This window comes from Phaseolus vulgaris, chromosome 5, assembly GCF_000499845.2.
Source record: "Phaseolus vulgaris cultivar G19833 chromosome 5, P. vulgaris v2.0, whole genome shotgun sequence".
In the NCBI taxonomy this organism is placed as follows: Eukaryota; Viridiplantae; Streptophyta; class Magnoliopsida; order Fabales; family Fabaceae; genus Phaseolus; species Phaseolus vulgaris.
The window spans coordinates 24,874,669-24,893,360 of NC_023755.2; the positions used below are offsets into that span (position 1 = coordinate 24,874,669).

Below are 18,692 nucleotides of genomic sequence, written 5' to 3' on the forward strand. Positions count from 1 at the left end.
TGGCGTGGGCGAAGCCTTAGTCTTTTCGCTGAAGACAAGTCATCAGCCTAAGACTGGGGGGCTTGTGTACCGTCCCGTATCCGGGCATTGACGAAGTCAAGGTCAAAGTCAACGTAAAGGTCAAAGTCAACGTCAAGCGTCGCCAAGGTAAGGCGTCGCCCGGGTAAGGCGTCGCCCAACAGGGCACCGTCGAGATAGGGCGCCGCCCAACTGGGTGCCGCCAAGATGGAATAACACAAGGGCAAGGTGACCACAGCGTTGCTCCCCGATACCCATGGGTAGGAAAGACCATGGAGGGGGCGACGCCGTGGGAAGGCACCAAACCCTGGGTAACCAGGGAATAGTAATAAAGAGGAGAGAAAGGTGGCTTCAAGGCCATAGTAACAACACCAGTGTAGGGCAGCCTGACTCGTGAAGTACCCCTACCGCCCCAGAGACGCCTTTGGGACAAATACGACTCAAGAGGAAGGTCACGCCCAAGGTAGCCGGGTGCAGGGTACAAGAGGAAGGCAGATACGCTCTCAAAGTGAGTGACTAGATGATTGGGGGCATGAGTTGGCACCCAAAAAGTCACCTCTAGCGCAGTAGCACTCCCAGGCAGGAGGACTCACACGTAGAAACGTCCCCAGATGGGCAGAAACGCCCCCAGATGGGGTCATGGCGTCGTGAGGCCCTCCACGTGTACGACAGCCAGGTCAGAATAGAAACACCCCTTAGTCAGGTGTTAGGTAATTAAAGTCATTCAATACAGTTTCCGTTTCGAGCGTTCAGGTACTATAATGGCTCCCAAGCGTTTCAACATCTTAAATGCGCTACATTTTCTAATTAGACACGCTGATTGAGTGCGTTACGTTTGTGATTAAAGGCGCTTTAAGGCGCTTTAAATGCTTGGGTAGTTTAAATAGCGCGGAGAATGTTGGGAACGGGGTTCGAACTTTGGGCAAATTTACCAGAACTCTCTAGTTGCTTGCTCGTGCCTTGAGGTTACGTACAAGGGACTGGAGAAAGATCTTTGCCTGAGGGAGAAAAACACACACACGATACACAGTTCTCTTTACCACCTTCAGAGTGCCATACGCGGTGCTCAGAGACGGAGGTGCACAGTTTTGGTGTTTCTTGCTGGCTGACTTGAGCGTCGGAGTGCAAACGGCCGCTAGGGCGCCTCTTTGTCCTCTTTTTTGCAGGAATCCACAGGTAATCAGTGGGAAGGAGACCCTAGCTGACGGGTGAGGTCGCGCACGAAGACGTCCTAGTCAACCGGACGGAACAGGTCTAAATATTTGTTTTGAAACTGCTGTGTTTTTTATCCTTTGGTGCCTTTTTATTTTTTAGCTTGAGTTCATATTTGTGTTTAGATCTACACAAATTCCTTTTCATCAATTCCATTGTGTTTATCTTTTGGTCTCTTGCTATTTTTTCCAGTTTTTACAGAATCCCCTGTTTTACATAACTCTGTGCTGGCTGTTTTGCTTAAGAAAATTATTTTCCCACATAGGAAATTTTTGATTCTCTGGATTATGCAAGATTGAGGTGTTACAGAAAAGACAAAAAAAGAATCAACTCAAAAGAGTCAATAGAAAAAAAATGATAAATATTATAAAAACAGTGTGCAAATTTGGGCGCTACAGTTGGCGTAACTGAACACTGATTTTGAAAAATTTATTAAAAAAAATGGTTCATGCTTTTGGAGTGAAACCAACGCCAGAATTTAGTTGAGATCTTGAATATTTTGCATATAAATTTTCAGAAGCAAATCTTAAAAGGGCTGCTCAGCATAAATCGGGGAAAATCACACTCTCTGACCCACAACAATTTTTCAGTGGTGTTGTTTTTGATTTTGAAATCTATTCTAGTGCTATTCTTAGGATCCATTTTGTGTACCTACCTTTATTTGAGTACCTTTATTTGCTTGTCTAATATTTCTTGGAACTCTTTCTAGTTGTCACAATTTAACTCCATTTGTGTGGTACTCTTTGGCCTCTAAGTTTGGTGCTGGATTGATTCTCAATTGGTGCTTATTTGAGTGGAAATTTGACTTGAGTGAGGTCTAGTTTTCTTGATAGGTGCTGGATTGGAGAATTAAGTCCCTAATTCTAAGAGGAACAAAGGCAAAGGCAGAAACAAATACTTATCAAAAACACCACAAACACTTGGAGGGCCCAACAAAGACAAGACAACCAAGGAAGTGCCAATAGCAAAAAAAAAAGATCAACAAAGGGAGTTTTCTTAATTTTTTTTGCAACTTAACTTGTGTTAATTACTTCTTTAATTACGTGATTAGACGGTGAGTGTGTCTTCAAGGGCTCCAAGTGTTCAAGAAGCCTCACCTAGGGCCGACTAGTGTAGAACTATTTAGTTTAGCAATTGTTAATTGTTTTAATTGTATCTCTTGCTTAATTGGTTTCGCTTTTTCAAATTATGTTGCTTTGTTAAGCTTTGTTAATCTTTGCTTGGTTAATTAGTTAGCTTGCATTGTTTTCTTGCATTAAAATCTGATTTCTCTACTTAATTGTGTTCTAAGTGGTTTACTAAGAGAAAGCTTTGTGTGAAGACATTGAGGGATAGTTTTTGGCTAAGGCAAAGGCTTGGTATTTAAGTAGTCCACTATGACTCACCTCCCTTACCTGGAAAACTATCTTCTTTGACTTTCCTAAATTTTCTCAAGGTAAAATACTTGTATACACAAAGCTTTAGTCATGTCGTCTTCTTCTCATTCTCCAAAGTCTATTGAAAGTAAAATCTATAAAAACTCTTTTGAAAGAAGTTTCACAAGCTGTGCAAATGATTTCTTTTAGACAATTGGAGAATGAGACTAAAATTAATGAGTTGACTAGAGCCCAAGAAGAGAAGTCACTAAAATAAAAAAAATATCATACTCATGCATCTAAAAGTAATGAGTCTCTAGGGGAGGGGAGCCTTAGAATCAATGACTATTACCAACCACCACCTAGAAGAAATAGGCAAAGGGAGCAAGAGGGGCCAAGGGAGGTTAGAGTAGACCTACCTCACTTCCATGGTAAGGAGAATGTAGAAATCTACCTAGATTGGGAGATGAAAGTAGAACAACTCTTTGCTTGCCATAGGGTGAGTGAAGAACGCAAGGTACCCCTAGCCGCCCTTAGCTTCCAAGGGAACGCCATGTATTGGTGGACCTCTCTTGAAGAGAAAGACGTCTTCATAGGGAACCTCCCATTACGTATTGGAATGACCTTAGGGGAGCCCTAAGACGTTGCCACATACCTTCCTACTACCATAGGGAGTTAATGGACAAGCTCCAAAGACTTTAACAAAAGAACATGAGTGTGGAAGAGTATAGGCAGAAAATTGAGCTCTACATGATGAGAGCATCCATTAGGGAAGAGGTGGACACCACCATAGCTAGGTTCCTTAGTTGATGAGAATCAAATAAAGGAGGCTTTTATTAAGAATCTTGTTCTATGTGGCTATTGGAATCACATCATTAGTGGCCTATCACTTGAGATAAGAGATAAGGTAGAACTCCTTCCCTACCAAGACTTGAATGACTTGGTTCAACTTTGCATTAAAGTTGAACAACAAATCTTGCGCAAAACTTCAAGTCAAAGGGTGAGTTCCTACTCTAGCTTTTATCCCAAGAAAGAATATAGAAGGGAGGGTAGCACATCAAAAGAAAAACAAAAAGAACCTACCAAACCCTTAACCAAAGAGACCTCCACCCCACCCATCCGAGCTAGAGATGTTAAGTGTTTTAAGTGCTATGGTAGAGGGCATGTGCAAGCACAATGCCCAAACCAAAGGACTTTGTTTTTAAAGGGTGTAGATGAATACACTAGTGGCGAGGATGAGCCTAGCAAGAGAGAGGAAGGGGTAGAGGATGAGAGGGTAGCTCCACTAGAGGGAGAATTGCTTATGATTAGGAGAACCCTCAACAATCACCCTAGCACATCCATAGAAACACAAAGAGAGAACATATTCCATACAAGATGCAATGTTTTAGAAAACATATGTTCCCTCATTGTGTATAGTGGATCTAGTTGTAATTGTTCTAATGCTAGAATGGTGGAAAAGCTTAATCTACAAGTAGTTCCTCAACCAAAACCTTACAAATTGCAATGGCTTAATGAAAATGGGGAACTAAGTGTAGATAAGCAAGTGGAAATCAAGTTTTCCATAGGGAACTACAAAGTCAAAGTTTTATGTGATGTAGTGCCTATGGAAGCTTGCCACATCTTATTAGGGAGACCATGGCAATTTGACAAGAAAACCTTGCATGATGGTCTCACTAACGAGATTTCCTTCACCCACAAGCATAAGAAATTTGTACTTAGTCCTTTACCACATTCTCAAGTGGTGAAAGACCAAATACAAATGAAACATAAGAGAGATGAGGAAAATAAAAAAAGAGCACTAGAAAAAGAGAAAATCCTTGGGGATAGGAAGGCGTGGGAGAAGAGTGTTCCTTCCCACAAGGTTGCTCAACAAGAAAAGCCTTTTGAAAACGTTTTGGAAAATTTGCTTCTTGTTGAACAACCAAGCCTAGTCTTTTGTAAAGGAACACTTACATGCACTGCCACAAGTAATGAACTCATGAATCTACCTCCTCAAATAGAAAAACTTTTAAGTGAATTTGATGATATATTCTCTAATGAGGAACCCATTGGACTCCCTCCCATTAGAGGTATAGAACATCAAATTGACTTCATTCCGGGGGCAAGCCTACCAAATAGGTCCGCTTATAGAACAAACCCCGAGGAAACCAAGGAGATAGAATCACAAGTTCAAGACTTGTTGGAGAAGAGTTGGGTTCAAAAGAGCCTAAGCCCTTGTGCTGTACCTGTCTTGTTGGTGCCCAAAAAGGATGGAAAATGGCGCATGTGTTGTGATTGTCAAGCAATCAACAACATCACCATCAAGTATAGGCATCCAATCCCAAGGCTTGATGATATGCTTGATGAACTATATGGGTCAACCATATTCTCCAAAATTGACCTTAAAAGTGGATACCACCAAATTAGAATCAAAGAGGGTGATGAATGGAAAACCGCTTTTAAGACCAAATTTGGATTATATGAGTGGTTGGTGATGCCCTTTGGGCTCACTAACGCCCCTAGTACATTCATGAGGCTCATGAATCATACCTTGAGAGATTGCATAGGTAAATATGTAGTAGTTTATTTTGATGATATCCTAGTGTACAGCAAAACCTTAGAAGACCATCTAAGTCACCTTAGGGAAGTTCTTCTAGTGCTTAGGAAAAATAGTCCTTTTGCTAATAGGGATAAGTGTACCTTTTGTGTAGATAGTGTAGTTTTCTTATGTTTCATAGTTAACCAAAGGGGGTGCATGTTGACCCCGAGAAAATCAAAGCCATCCGAGAGTGGCCCACTCCACAAAATGTAAGTGATGTAAAGAGTTTTCATGGGTTAGCTAGCTTCTATAGAAGGTTTGTGCCTAATTTTTCAAGTCTAGCTTCTCCTTTGAATGAACTTGTAAAAAAAGATGTTGCATTTTGTTGGAATGATAAGCATGAGCAAGCCTTCCAAAGGCTAAAGGCTCAACTCACCAATGCACCAATTCTAGCTCTTCCAAATTTTTCCAAAACTTTTGAGATAGAATGTGATGCATCGGGAGTAGGCATAGGTGCGGTATTGTTGCAAGGTGGACACCCCATTGCATATTTTAGTGAAAAACTCCATGGTGCCACCCTCAACTATCCCACCTATGACAAAGAGCTCTATGCTCTTGTGCGAGCCCTAAAGACTTGGGAACACTACCTTGTGTCCAAAGAATTTGTCATCCATAGTGATCAAGAGTCTTTAAAATATTTAAAGGGCCAACACAAGCTCAACAAGAGACATGCTAAATGGATGGAGTTTCTTGAACAATTTCCTTATGTAATCAAATACAAGAAAGGAAGCACCAATATAGTGGCCGATACTCTTTCAAGGCGGCATACACTCTTTTCAAAATTGGGTGCCCAAATTCTTGGATTTGATCACATAAGAGATCTTTACCAAGAAGATCAAGAACTTTCATCCATCTATGCCCAATGTCAACATAGAGCGCAAAGAGGTTACTATGTGTCCGAGGGATATCTCTTTAAAGAAGGAAAACTTTGCATTCCCCAAGGCACACATAGGAAACTCCTTGTCAAAGAATCACATGAGGGGGGACTCATGGGCCATTTTGGAGTTGATAAGACTCTAGATCTTTTGAAAGAAAAATTTTGTTGGCCACACATGAGAAAAGATGTCCAAAGACATTGTTCTAGATGCATCTCATGTTTAAAAGCAAAGTCTAGAACAATGCCTCATGGACTCTACACCCCTTTGCCGATTGCAAATGCTCCTTGGGAAGACATTAGCATGGACTTCATTTTAGGACTCCCTAGGACTGTAAGAGGCCATGACTCTATCTTTGTGGTAGTGGACCGTTTTAGCAAAATGTCCCATTTTATTCCTTGCCACAAGGTAGATGATGCTCAAAATATTTCTAGACTCTTCTTTAGAGAAGTGGTGAGACTTCATGGTCTCCCTAGAAGTATAGTATCCGATAGAGATCCAAAGTTCATAAGCCACTTTTGGAAAACTCTTTGGGGCAAACTTGAAACAAGACTACAATTTTCAACTTCTTGTCATCCTCAAACGGATGGCCAAACCAAAGTAGTCAATAGATCTCTTGGGACTATGCTTAGGGCTATCATGAAGGGAAACCATAAATCTTGGGATGAGTATCTTCCCCACATTGAGTTTGCTTACAATCGAGTAGTCCACAAGACTACTAATGCTTCTCCTTTTGAAGTAGTATATGGATTTAATCCTCTCACACCTATGGATTTGTTACCTCTTCCTAATCCACAAGAATTTGTGCATAAGGAAGGAGTACTCAAAGCCGACTTTGTGAAGAAAATGCATGAGAAGATTAAACTCCAAATACAACAACAAAATGAGAAGTACACAAAATACAACAATAAAGGGAAAAAAGAAATAATTTTTGAGGAAGGAGACTTAGTTTGGCTTCACCTTCACAAAGATAGATTTCCAACTCAAAGGAAGTCCAAACTAAGTCCCCAAGGTGATGGACCCTTTCAAGTCCTCAAGCGAGTCAATAACAATGCATACAAATTGGACCTACCTCTTGAATATGGAGTACATGACACATTTAATGTAATTGACCTTTCTCCATTTGTAGGTACCAATGACGACGAGGACGAGCTGGATTTGAGAACAAATCCTTTCCAAGGGGGAGGGGATAATGGAGGAGGGCCAAGCTCACCACACTATGAAAGCCAAGTTCCAAGTCTAGACCGTCTAGACCCATGTGGGGAGCGTCTAGACTCAAGAAGAGAGCGTCTAGCACAAGATGAGGGGCGGCTACAAAAGGAGCGTCTAGGAGGAAGCCTAGACCGTCTAGGACCTATCACTAGGTCCATGACCAAGCACCTTCACGCACAAATGGGTCAAGCAACGGATTGGAGGGAGAAGAACTTATACATGCTACATGGAGGCCCATTAGGGATGGCTTAGTAGTTAGTGTAGTGTTAGAAAACATAAACTTGTCTTACATGTGATTTACCCTAGATTTGGTGTATATTCTAGAACGTTGCCTCACATGGCCGGCCATGTGCCCATGTGCTCCATGTGGAGTAAGTTCCATTTCATTTAGGAAGCATTTCATCTTCTCTTAGCTTAGGATTTACGGCCTCCTTAGCCTATAAAAGGAGAAGCCCATCACTTGTATTTTCAAGATTAATGAGAGTAATGTTATGCTGCCAACATTGTGCCATACATTGCTTTTGCCTAGTTTCTAGGACCTAATCTTCATCTTCATCACCTACCATAGGGCTGGTCGAACCTCCCTTCTTCCATACTCATCATGCACCTTCAAGATCACCACAACTCCTAGGAGGATCTTGCACATCTCAATCCATAGCTTCCGCACCATTGTTCACAAATCCAAGAAGAGCTCCATGAGAATGTCATCACAAATGCTCCCGACCTCAAACCTCTAATTAAAGCTTCCACACACATCCCCTCATTGGGTTAATGAATCTATACTACTACCTCATTAAAACAACGCAAGTACCACTTTATTGATTCCCCCCTTGGATTGCTTTACCTCGAACATATCTGCCGTTTTCGGAGGCTTTGCTTTATTTACCGCAAAATGGGCAACAAATAACCTTATGAAAACCTCCAACGACACCGACCCTTTTGGCAGATTGCTAAACCAGTCCAAGGTCGTCCCTACCAATGACCCAACTAACATTTTACATCGGATCGCATCCAATCCCCCATAAATCAACATCTGTGCCCTAAACATTTTTATGTGGACATTCAGATCTTGCTTCCCTGTGAACGAGCCAATTTTAGGGAAAACATAATTCATGGGAATTGGATCATTCATAATTTCTTCTGAGAACGGTTGAAAATCTGGTTTTACCTCCTCCACCACCCGTACGCCTGCATTCCGACCATCCACTTGCCTCTGAAGCTCCTCATTCCGCCTTTAGAGTTGTTCTTGTCATCTTAATGCTTCCTCCATCCTTAGCCTTGTTTCCTCTTGTGCTCTTCTAAATTCTTCGGCACGTTCATCGTTTTGTCTCCTCATTGCCTCCATCATCTCCATCAACATCTGGGTTGTATCTGGTGGGGGTCCTTCATTTGATGTTCCATTTGCCTATTCTTCCGCTACCACTTGTCATGTTCCTCTCATCCCGATTTATTTCCTCGCTATATGGTGCAGGAGTAACTTTACATGTCCCACGGTGGACGCCAAAATGTTCTAAACAAGATTTTAGGCGACCTCTGACCTAGAACATTCAAGATGGTCAAGGATAAGTATACTATTTACCGATGTGTATTAAACGATCCTTTTTGTAGAGTGTTGTCTGATATATATGGACCAAATTCTATCCTCTTCGCCTACAGTTATGATTCTGTTTTAATTAAGTGATTAAGACTAATTGATTGAGATCCCTTAACTTGTGTCATAATATTACGTCGGGTATGCAAGTCGAAAAACATTCCATAAATTGTCCACCATCGAACCAAACCTATGACCTTACACTTTTATAATTAAAAATATTGTTGAAGAATAATATAGTAATTTTTAAATATGTTATCCTCTATAATTAATATTGTATATTGAACAATTTGTAAAAATATTTAAAATAATTTTTTTATATTTTTTAAGTGCATATATTTAAATAATTTATGTATTTTTTTTATTAAATAGTTTTATTTCAATCAATTTTTTTTAATGTTTTATTTTGACAAATACATTCTTATTTGTATGTTACAAAATGTATTCTTTGGTGGAGTGATGCACTTAAGCAACTCTTAACTTAAAAAAGACTTTAGAATAAAAAATGAAAATTACTAAGTAATTCTTACTTTATTTTTAGAACTTTAATTGTAAAATATAATGTTTAAGAAAACACTGAACTTAACCTAACCTAAGATGGTAGAAAATTTTGAGATACTAAAAATGAAGAAAGGAATAGAAGCTACTAAAATGAAGCAAGAAAACATGTTTGGATTTCGTAGGGGTTTGTGAGTCTGTAGTAACCAAAGAAGATAATGTGGTTGGAGACCCTTGCAGCTAACGTGGCAGCGGTTCTTTGGAGTTTGAGAGAGAGAACTTGTGAAGGAAAATCCAAGGCTCACTAATACTACTCAACTTGGACATGAGTCTTGAAACTCAATAATATTATCATCTACAAGGTTCCAATGTTATGTCTACAACTTTTCTAAGTCCTTTCCCTTATGTTTCCCATGACCACGCTTGTGCAATTCTCTATCAAATGTTCGCTCTTGAAGCCCAAGTTCTTCCATGATGGCATATACAAGAGACCCACTTCCCCTTTCTCTCGGATAGAAGCAAAGTTTGGTTCTTTTAATGGGAATAGCTTGAAACTGAGAAAGGGCAGGGAGAGCTTGTGCTTCTTAGGAGGCGCAGTGTATCAAAATGGGGTTTCGTTGGAAGATAAGGGTTGCAAGAGGGAAAAGAGAGTGGTGGTGGTGAAGAATAATCAGGGGTTTGGCTTCAACGGTGGTGGTGATGGTGGAGGTGGTGGAAGAGATGATGGTGCCACTGCTAGGCTTTTGGGAAATATCGCTTTAGCTATTGGGCTGACTTACCTTTCTGTGACTGGACAACTTGGTTGGATTTTGGATGCTATTGTCTCCATTTGGGTATTGTTCAATATTCTCTCCCTTGGTTTCTTTTGTTATTTCACTGTCTTGAAATATGGAAGTGCATATTATATCTGTATATGATCGGTTCTTTCTTTCCATTTTGTTTGAGTTATCCTGTTGTTACTGTGCTGAGTGGTTTAGTACTTTTAGTTTGCTGAGTCCATACTTTTACTTGGTGTTTTTAAACCTTGAGGTTATGCCAAAGCTCATCCTGTTGCTTTTATCATCCAATATATGGAAATGTTCTTGCACATGAAATGCATCTGCACACCACTTTAGAAGAAGAAAGCAACAAGATAGAATGAATATTAGAGGAATCATATATGGGAGTACTTGATTAATTGTGTAATTTATTATGGCAGAGTCTATCTAATAGGTTTTCCCGATAGAATCTTGCACTCCTCGTAGAATTTCCTTTTTGCTGGTGCTTCTTGGTTACACCATTCTTCCCATCTTTTAATTGTATTTGTTATGAATCCTGTTCTAGTCTAACACATCCATTAAAAAAATGGACATCAGTGTGGCAATTTTTTTGGATGGGAAATTAAATTAGAAATAGGTGAAGGATAATTTTCAATACTTTGTTAGGTGCCCCAGCTCAATAAATGAAATTATATGCTTTCAGACTATTTGTGTTTTGGTTGTCAAAATTGGCGGTTACCCTGGAAGGAGTGTTACATGATTAGATCAAACATGTTTAGTGTTTAACCAGAAAAAAGAATCAGGTTCTCACTATTGAATCTCATATTATTTTAGTGATTAGTATTCTAGGTTGACTGAGACAAACTTTGTGCTCCAATGCAAGACCATGCTAACCTGCCCCGGGACGTGGGGATAAGTTCTTATTTGCTGCTTTTACATCATTTCTTAAGTTTCACCTGCATAAAAAAAACACCATTATTGTCAGTTTTTCATAAAACACAGTGTGATGTAAATTCTTTTTGTTCAATGTAAAATATTTTTTAAAGATATGTGCTTTAAACCCTTGGAAGCCCTTAAGGCTTAGTATCTTCCAATAAATGTATTTCTGAGAAATTAGCACTTGTAAATCAATGAACTGACTGATTTGATTTTTCTTCTGCTTTTCTTTTTCATTCGCAGCTCATTGCAGTGTTGATACCAATAGTAGGTGTTGGTGCTTTCCTCTGGTGGGCAGGACGAGATATAATGCAAGGCACCGTGAGGATTCTTCAAAATTTAACTCTAAAACTTCTTGCACTTTTAACTTGTACTTTATGAACTAACTATGAGATATATTTCTCGTAGTCGCTTTATTTTATTGCTTTTACATACTTCCATGATTAAGCATGAAGCCATTTTTCCTTAGTAGAGGACATATACAGAATTTTATGTTTAAAAAGTTTTAGTATATTGAAAGGTAGTTAATGCTAAGGTGACTTGTAACTACTGACTGGGTTTGTGTTTGTTGTATATGTGCAGTGTCCAAATTGTGGAAATGATTTTCAGGTTTTCAAGTAAGATTTGTTTGACTCATCTCATCTGGTTAAGCTAGTTGTTGATGATTTATTTTAAATTAATTCAACTAACCACCTCTATTGTGTAATGTGTAATAATTTGTTTTAGATCTTCTCTGAATGATGAATTGCAGCTGTGCCCTTTTTGTGGTCAACCTTTTTCTGGTAAGAATGGATTATTTTGCTTGTCTGTCCATAAATTGTTACCGGTGTATTGTCAGTGTCAGTATTACACTAGGATAAAGCTTTGATTATAAAATTAACGCAGCTAGTTTTATTACAGATTCTTAGAAAAGAATGTAAATGACCATTCTACGAATGTTGTGGACTTTTTACACTGAAAACATTTTTGGAACTTCCTACTGTTACTTGCCAAAACTGGTACCGTTTTTAGTTTCTGTTTAAACTAAGGTTGAAAGGGTGCCATGCATGGATGGCAGCTGATGATTATGTTTTGGTCCATATGGAATTAAGAAAATCTACAGGTTGCAGTAGACATGCCACCCTAAAATAAGATGAATGGTTTTCCAATGTTAATGTTTCTAACTATCAAACGATTTGTTGTTTTAGTCATTTATCCTTTAATGTTCTGATGGATTGAATTTAATTGCTTGAGAGATAGTGATATTCTTTTGTGAGATAAAATTCATGTGATGGTCTGGAATTGGTAACTTAAAATGCTTTACATCATTCACTGTCTTCATGGAAATCACAATGTGCACATTTCTCACCGTTTAAGTTTATTTTGATATCAGTTGTTGGAAATGAGTTTGTGAAGGAATCAGTGAAGTTTTCAAATCAATCTACAACATTTGGACAAGCATTCAAGAATTTCACCCGTTCTAGAAATGGTAATCTTCACAAGGCTTGTTTCCTTTTACCCTTAAATGCAAATATCTCCCTTATCTGCCCTCTTTTTATTATCTTTAATCTTTGTTGGTGATGCCGTGTGCCGTTGTTTCTGTCTTGGCAGATGAAGATTCCGGTAGAGCAATTGATGTTGAAGCTGAAATTAAAGATGTAGACTGAGTCTTCACAGCTATAGCATGTTGGTAGGTGTGAAGTAATTAGCAAATTTTGAGTTGAACACAGTTAAGCCTGTCAATTTTTTTTTATCTTTTCAAGACATTAAATGCATTTATTATTTCATTTAATTCTTTCTTCAAAAAGTAGTAGAAGATTTGATGGAGGATAACATTACTTCTTTGGCACACGTGCAATTTAACCAACTGTTTTTACTGAATTGCAATTTGCCAATGAAGCATTCACCCGAAGATAGAAAAACATAATAACACTTGAATGTTTCCTGTGCACCATGTACACCTACAAACATCATTAGGATGAGGAATAGTTTGATTTGATTCAATGCATTAACCAGTGACAAGACTTAAAGAGGCCTTAGTTTTTATAGTTAGTAAATGAAATTAAATTTCAGAATAGTAGATCTTAAGTATGCTTTTTCAGTGTTGGCACTGTGATTTGATAGTTATATGAACAAGGGAAAAATATTCCTGTAAAATCAATTATGAAGAGTCTGGAACATAGTCATAATATCTCAGTGCATTTTAGAAATCAGGAGACAAACATTTTGATATAATATTCTTTGTTCACTTTTGGTCTAATAATTATCACTCTCTCTCTCTCTGGCCACTATTTAGTTGCCTTTCTGAAATTGGCATTGCATTTTCAGGTGACTACGCGGAACACAAATCTTAATTGGTTAAAGAAAAGGCTGTGACTTGTATTTTCGATTTTACTGAAGACACAATGAATGACACTCCCAGGAGAGAAGAGTGTGATGAGCAAAGTAACATTCTAGAGAGGAGTGTGTTGAGCAGAGTAACATTGCAATTGTAATATAAGTTTTGACAGTGATGTTTCTCAGGTCACACCTCTATTATTTAGTGTACCAGAATGCTGCTTCATTTTTCTTTTCACTATTGTTATTACATAAAATGTTCAGGGGGAAATATAGATGCTTCATTTCAATGTTAGGGCATGGCAGCGTTGACAAATTTCTTCTGTTAGTTTTAAACCCTTTACAAGACAAGGAAATAAAGAAGTACAAACCCATTGTTTTCATTTTTTTTATAATTTGAAAAATGGAGTGAAATCTTGAAATGAGAATAACTACCCGGGTTTGAAAATAGAGGTCTGGGATGATGCAACCATTGCTTAACCTAGGCTGTATTTTAATTAACAATTAATTAACACACTTTTTAAGAAGTTCTTATCATATGAAGCTTTTGGCATGAGTTTGGTCATGGAATTTATTGAACTTATTTTGCACTTCTCATAATAATCCCGTACTGTAGAAACTAATGAACTGCTGCAAGAGCCTGCTTGATTAACAGAAGGGACCAAAGGACGAAAATCAAAATCAGTTAAATGTTATAGATATTTGGATGCTGCAAGCAAAAAGTTACCTATTTTGATTGCAGATTTGCTTACTATATGTGTAAAATATAAAATCAAACAAGAATGAGCTTTACTGATCCTGCCTGTTGACCAGAACGTTGGAACCTGCCTCGTCAAAGGATCGACGTGTGCACCGCTTCAAACCTCTGTCCTTCTTCAAGATCCACCTCGAGAACCTGCAAAAGAACAAAGCGGCGCCGCTGCGGCCGATCGTACTCCAACGCCCAAGTCAGTGACCGAACCACCAAATACTAAGAGCAAGAACACTCAAGAAATCTCAAGGAACCGTGCAATGTTCTCTCTCACAGTAAGCTCTAGAACTCGCAAGCGTAAAGAGTATAATCTGAACGCGCGTACCTCAGAAAGTTCGTTGAGAACTCTTATATACCTGGTCACTTTCTCTCTCCTGGCAGTTACAGACCTGGACACGTGGCTCGCATCCAGTCGTACACGTGCCATCATCTGGAGCCTCCTTGACTTGGGCGCTGCTTCTGACTCTCTTTTTGGCTAAGTTATTTATGCATGGTACTGCCCAGTGCATAGCTAACTTGGGAGCGCGATCTCTACTGGAATTGGCGAGTTAGGGTGCCCTCGTACACCTTCCCTGTGGTCTCGCCGGCCGCCTTCATAATCTGCATCACCTTCATCTTCGGCGATGTGCTTGCTCTGGCGATCTCCAATCACTTGGTCGCCCGAGTTTACATCTGGCGACTTCACCTTCAACTGGGCGATCGCCTGGTACGCTGGAGATCGGAGCACGCCAACTTAATAACTGGCGACTACACGAACCCCCCGACTTCCTTTCCTTCTGCAAGCCTGGCGCCTTGTCAACACGCCTACACTGTAGCTTGACGCCACATCATCACTTCCGACTACCAGGGCGGTACACAAGCCCCCCAGTCTTAAGCGAAGACTTGTCCAGCGAAAAGACTGAAAGAGTCACGTCAACACCGATCTACGTGGCGCTGTCGCAGAATTCCAAGCGGTTGTACTTTCTGCTTCTCTGACGCTCCACCAAACCCCTCACCCATCGCTCGACACGTGGCTTCATCAACGGTTACCATCAGTTACCGTTTGCGCTTCCCAAACCCGCTTCGAAAAACCCTTAAACCCATTTTTCGCTCCACTGTTCCATCACTTTTCTTCGTATTCTCAAACGCTCTAACTTTCTTCTGCAAAAAAGCTCTCAGCGTTCTTCAACATTCTGAATCACCAGCATCCTTCATCGTCTTCCTGATCATCAAAAGGTACCTCATTTCCCTCTTCCGCTAGTTTTTCCTGCATTTTAACCGATTCGCATCATCCTGTAACTGTCTGGTGCATACGTTGTGGGTTGTTTTTCCATTTCTCCTTTCTCGTAACTTAGGGCTTCGTCAATCGTTGCAACGAACCTACATTCGTTCGTTTTTCACCCTTCTCCCATGATCGAGTCAGCCTCTGCGAACCCTGATCATTTTTCCTTTTCTTCTTCCTTTGCAGCTTCGACAATGACTCGCTCAAAGATCACCCCGAATCCTCCTCCTTCATCGCGAAACCCCTCTTCTCAAGCACTCAACCCACCACGAGCACGCGGTGCTTCGTCTTCCCAGGCTGAGAGGCCTGCACCTTCCCGCTCCAACCCGTCCCAGGCTACTCCACCTGTCACCGGAGGAGCCTCCATTCCCCCACCAGACTTCAAAAACCTGTATCCCTGGGCCAACTCGACCCTCTCGAGGGAAACGTCCTCTGTGAACACTGCTGGGGCAGTTTTGCGGTTGACTAAGGGGGATGAGCCTCACCAAACATTCCACAAGGAGCACGATGAGAAGATGGTAGTGCTACCTTGCCCCCCTGGCCTGCCAGTTTGTGCTGACGACAAGGCGAGCAATGACGGGCCCTTCTGCTTCGTCTACACAACTCTGTTCAAGAAGGTGAAGCTGAAGTTTCCCTTTACTCGTTTTGAGAGGGAGCTCCTCACCGAGCTCAACATCGCCGCCGCCCAGCTCCATCCCAACAGCTGGGCGTTTGTGCGAGCATTCCAAGTGATGTGCGACCATCTGGGGTTGCCAGCATCCGTAGATGTGTTCTTATTTCTCTTTGAAGCCAAGCACCCAGGAGACCGCCTGTGGGTAAGCTTGAATGGGATTGCTGGGAGGTCAATCCTCTCCATCTTCCAACAATCCTATAAAGACTGGAAGGGAAAGTTCGTCCAAGTGCGCCCCAACGACAAGGACGTTTCCCTACTCGACGGCTTCCCCTTGTACTGGGTAAACAAGGGGAGCAAAGAGTCCAAGAGCTGCTTCAGGAGGCCCAGAAGTCCTGATAGCATGGGCGCCTTGGACAGAGATCTCTGTTTCTTTTGGAAGAGTGTGGCGGACGCCAACATCACCTTCCTGACCACCACACTCATATGTTTCGAGTTCTTCGAGGACCAGCTCGAAATTCGAATAGGTTAGAACATTTAAGCTCTTATTCTAATACCGCTTCTGTTAACTGTTTCTGGGCGTCTTGTGCGTTATGCGCAAGACTTTGGTTTTATCTTTCTGCACCCTTTATCTGCTTTGCTGTTGCATATTGCCTTACACATTTATCTTCTCTCTGAACTAACCCATGCATTTTTGCTCTATGCAGATAATATGTTGGGCCAGGGCAAACTCGCTGAATTGAGGGCGCTCGCCTGAACCCACGGGTTGGCAGCGGGTTCTCAAACAGTGCCAAACTCGGTGGTGGAGATCGCCGCCGCACAGGGCCGATCGCCACCCAAGGGCCCAGCTCCCTCCGATGTCCAACCCGCCGCCCAACGCAAAAAACTTGTCCTCAAAAGGCCCAAGAGGAAAGCTCCCCAGGTAGTCCACGAGGAGGAGGAGGAAGACGACGAGGCCACTGAAGATGGCCTTGTCACGAAGAGGAAGAGGGTGGCACCTTCTTCACCACCTGCACCACCTCCTCTTCCCACATTAACGCCGCCACCCACGCCTGCTCCACCTCCAACTTTGCCATCTCCACCAGCTCGTGCCTCACCAGTCCGAGCCATTCCACTGGCAACTGCGCCACCTGCGGTTGAGGCCCCCGAGCCAAATTTCATGGAGGACCCCCCGAGCGCCTCCACGCCATATGTATCAGCCGGAGGGGGTCCTCCTTCAAATGCCTCAGCCACAGATGTTGCTCCAATCGGGGATGAGGTTGCCCATACCTCTCCAATTCTGATCACCGAATCCCCGACGTCGCCACCGCGCCAAGAAGCACTTGCTGAAGAACCAACTAAAGAAGGTGGCGACGAAAACCAACAACAGACCCACCCAGCGCCTCTACAAGCAGCAAACCTCCCTCTTGAGGTCACGAGGATGTGGGAACCTTTATCTGCCAAGCTGAAGACGATAGCAGAAGACATTCCCGCCATCATAACCAGAGCTGTGGAGAGCTCCACCAGGAAGCTCCAGGATGACCTCTTCAACCTTAGAACTGAGAATAGCACCATGAGGGTTGAGATGGAGAAGTTGTCCTTCAATCTGACACTCGCGGAGATTGAACACTCCCGAGTAGAAGACGCAATGAGTACCGAGCTCAGGGTGGCGCGCAAGGAGGCCACTGAACTCCGCCATAAGGTGCAGCAACTGGCTCAAGAAAAGATCGAACTAGAGAGCAAGATTGTTCCTTATCGCGTCAGGGTGGCTGACCTGGAGGCTCTCATAAAAACTGACGCCGCCAAGGTGAAGAAACTGGAGCAAAGGTCAGCTGACCGGGAGATCTTCCTTGGCAAGGTGGAGAAGGCGAGGGATGACGCCATGGCTGAGCTCGACGAAGCCAACAAGGAAAAAGGGGAGCTTGCTGCTGAACTGGGCAAGGTGCAAGCGGAATCCAAGAAGGTTGCTGAAGACCTTCTCCAGGCTCAAGAAACCAACGAACAACTCAAGAAGCAAGTTGAAGAGCTGGAGCAGCAGAATAAGGGGCTGAAAGAACAAACTGAAGAACTCAAGAAACAGATTGAAGAGCTTAAGAAGCAAATTGAAGAGCTTAATCTGAGTTCTGCCCAAATTCTGGCTGTTGGATTCGAGGCTGCACGGGAACAGTTCGCCTGCTTGTTCCCCGATCTGGATCTCAGCATGGTGTCCCTAAACAACGAGGTGGTGGATGGGAAGGTGGTTCCCGTCGAAGACTGATCAATTTACTCCATCCACTGCCTTTATACTTTTTCTTTGCGTGTAACTTGTAATAAACTTTATGTCTTCCCGTACATATGTTCTGAACTGATATTTACTTTTAATGACAAAAGTCTGTGTATTTCCTCTTATGACTTCTTCAACTGCTTTAACTTTCCTTGCACAGTTTGCTTCAAGAAATTAACTTAGCGATTTTGTAAGCGCGAGCATATACTTAACTGCTTAGAACCACTTCGACTTCAAACAACAATCACTTTAACAACTCGTAATCTTAAGGCAATTAACCTTAGCGTAAAAATTACTCTTCAAGCAACGAACTTTAACTCAACTACTGGCTTAAAGCATTGCTTCACCCGACCTGCTTCACCAAAACGTGTCTTTAACTTTCTCGCCACTGTTTGAACTTTTCCTGGTCACCAAAGACTCCTGACGATATCAGCTTCTTCTTGGCTTCATGCCTTGGCCATTGTTCTTTTATCTGG

The 18,692-nt window shown here is 41.6% G+C and overlaps 1 protein-coding gene across 1 annotated transcript; it reads left to right on the forward strand.

Moving 5' to 3' along the window:
• Positions 1–9,492: 9,492 nt before the first annotated feature.
• Positions 9,493–13,647, forward strand: LOC137835323 (uncharacterized). Its single transcript, XM_068643789.1, has 7 exons — positions 9,493–10,175; positions 11,280–11,357; positions 11,619–11,653; positions 11,763–11,818; positions 12,409–12,504; positions 12,627–12,705; positions 13,344–13,647. The coding sequence occupies exons 1-6, from the start codon at positions 9,747–9,749 to the stop codon at positions 12,680–12,682; spliced, it is 750 nt and encodes a 249-aa protein (XP_068499890.1). The 5' UTR covers positions 9,493–9,746; the 3' UTR covers positions 12,683–12,705; positions 13,344–13,647.
• Positions 13,648–18,692: the final 5,045 nt, after the last annotated feature.

Excerpts from the sequence above, each read along its gene's own strand:
- LOC137835323 (XM_068643789.1), top strand. The coding sequence starts at position 9,747 with ATGTTTCCCATGACCACGCTTGTGCAATTCTCTATCAAATGTTCGCTC. Across the intron at positions 11,654-11,762 it reads AATGATTTTCAGGTTTTCAA|ATCTTCTCTGAATGATGAAT; the intron begins GTAAGATTTGTT and ends AATTTGTTTTAG. Across the intron at positions 12,505-12,626 it reads TTTCACCCGTTCTAGAAATG|ATGAAGATTCCGGTAGAGCA; the intron begins GTAATCTTCACA and ends CTGTCTTGGCAG.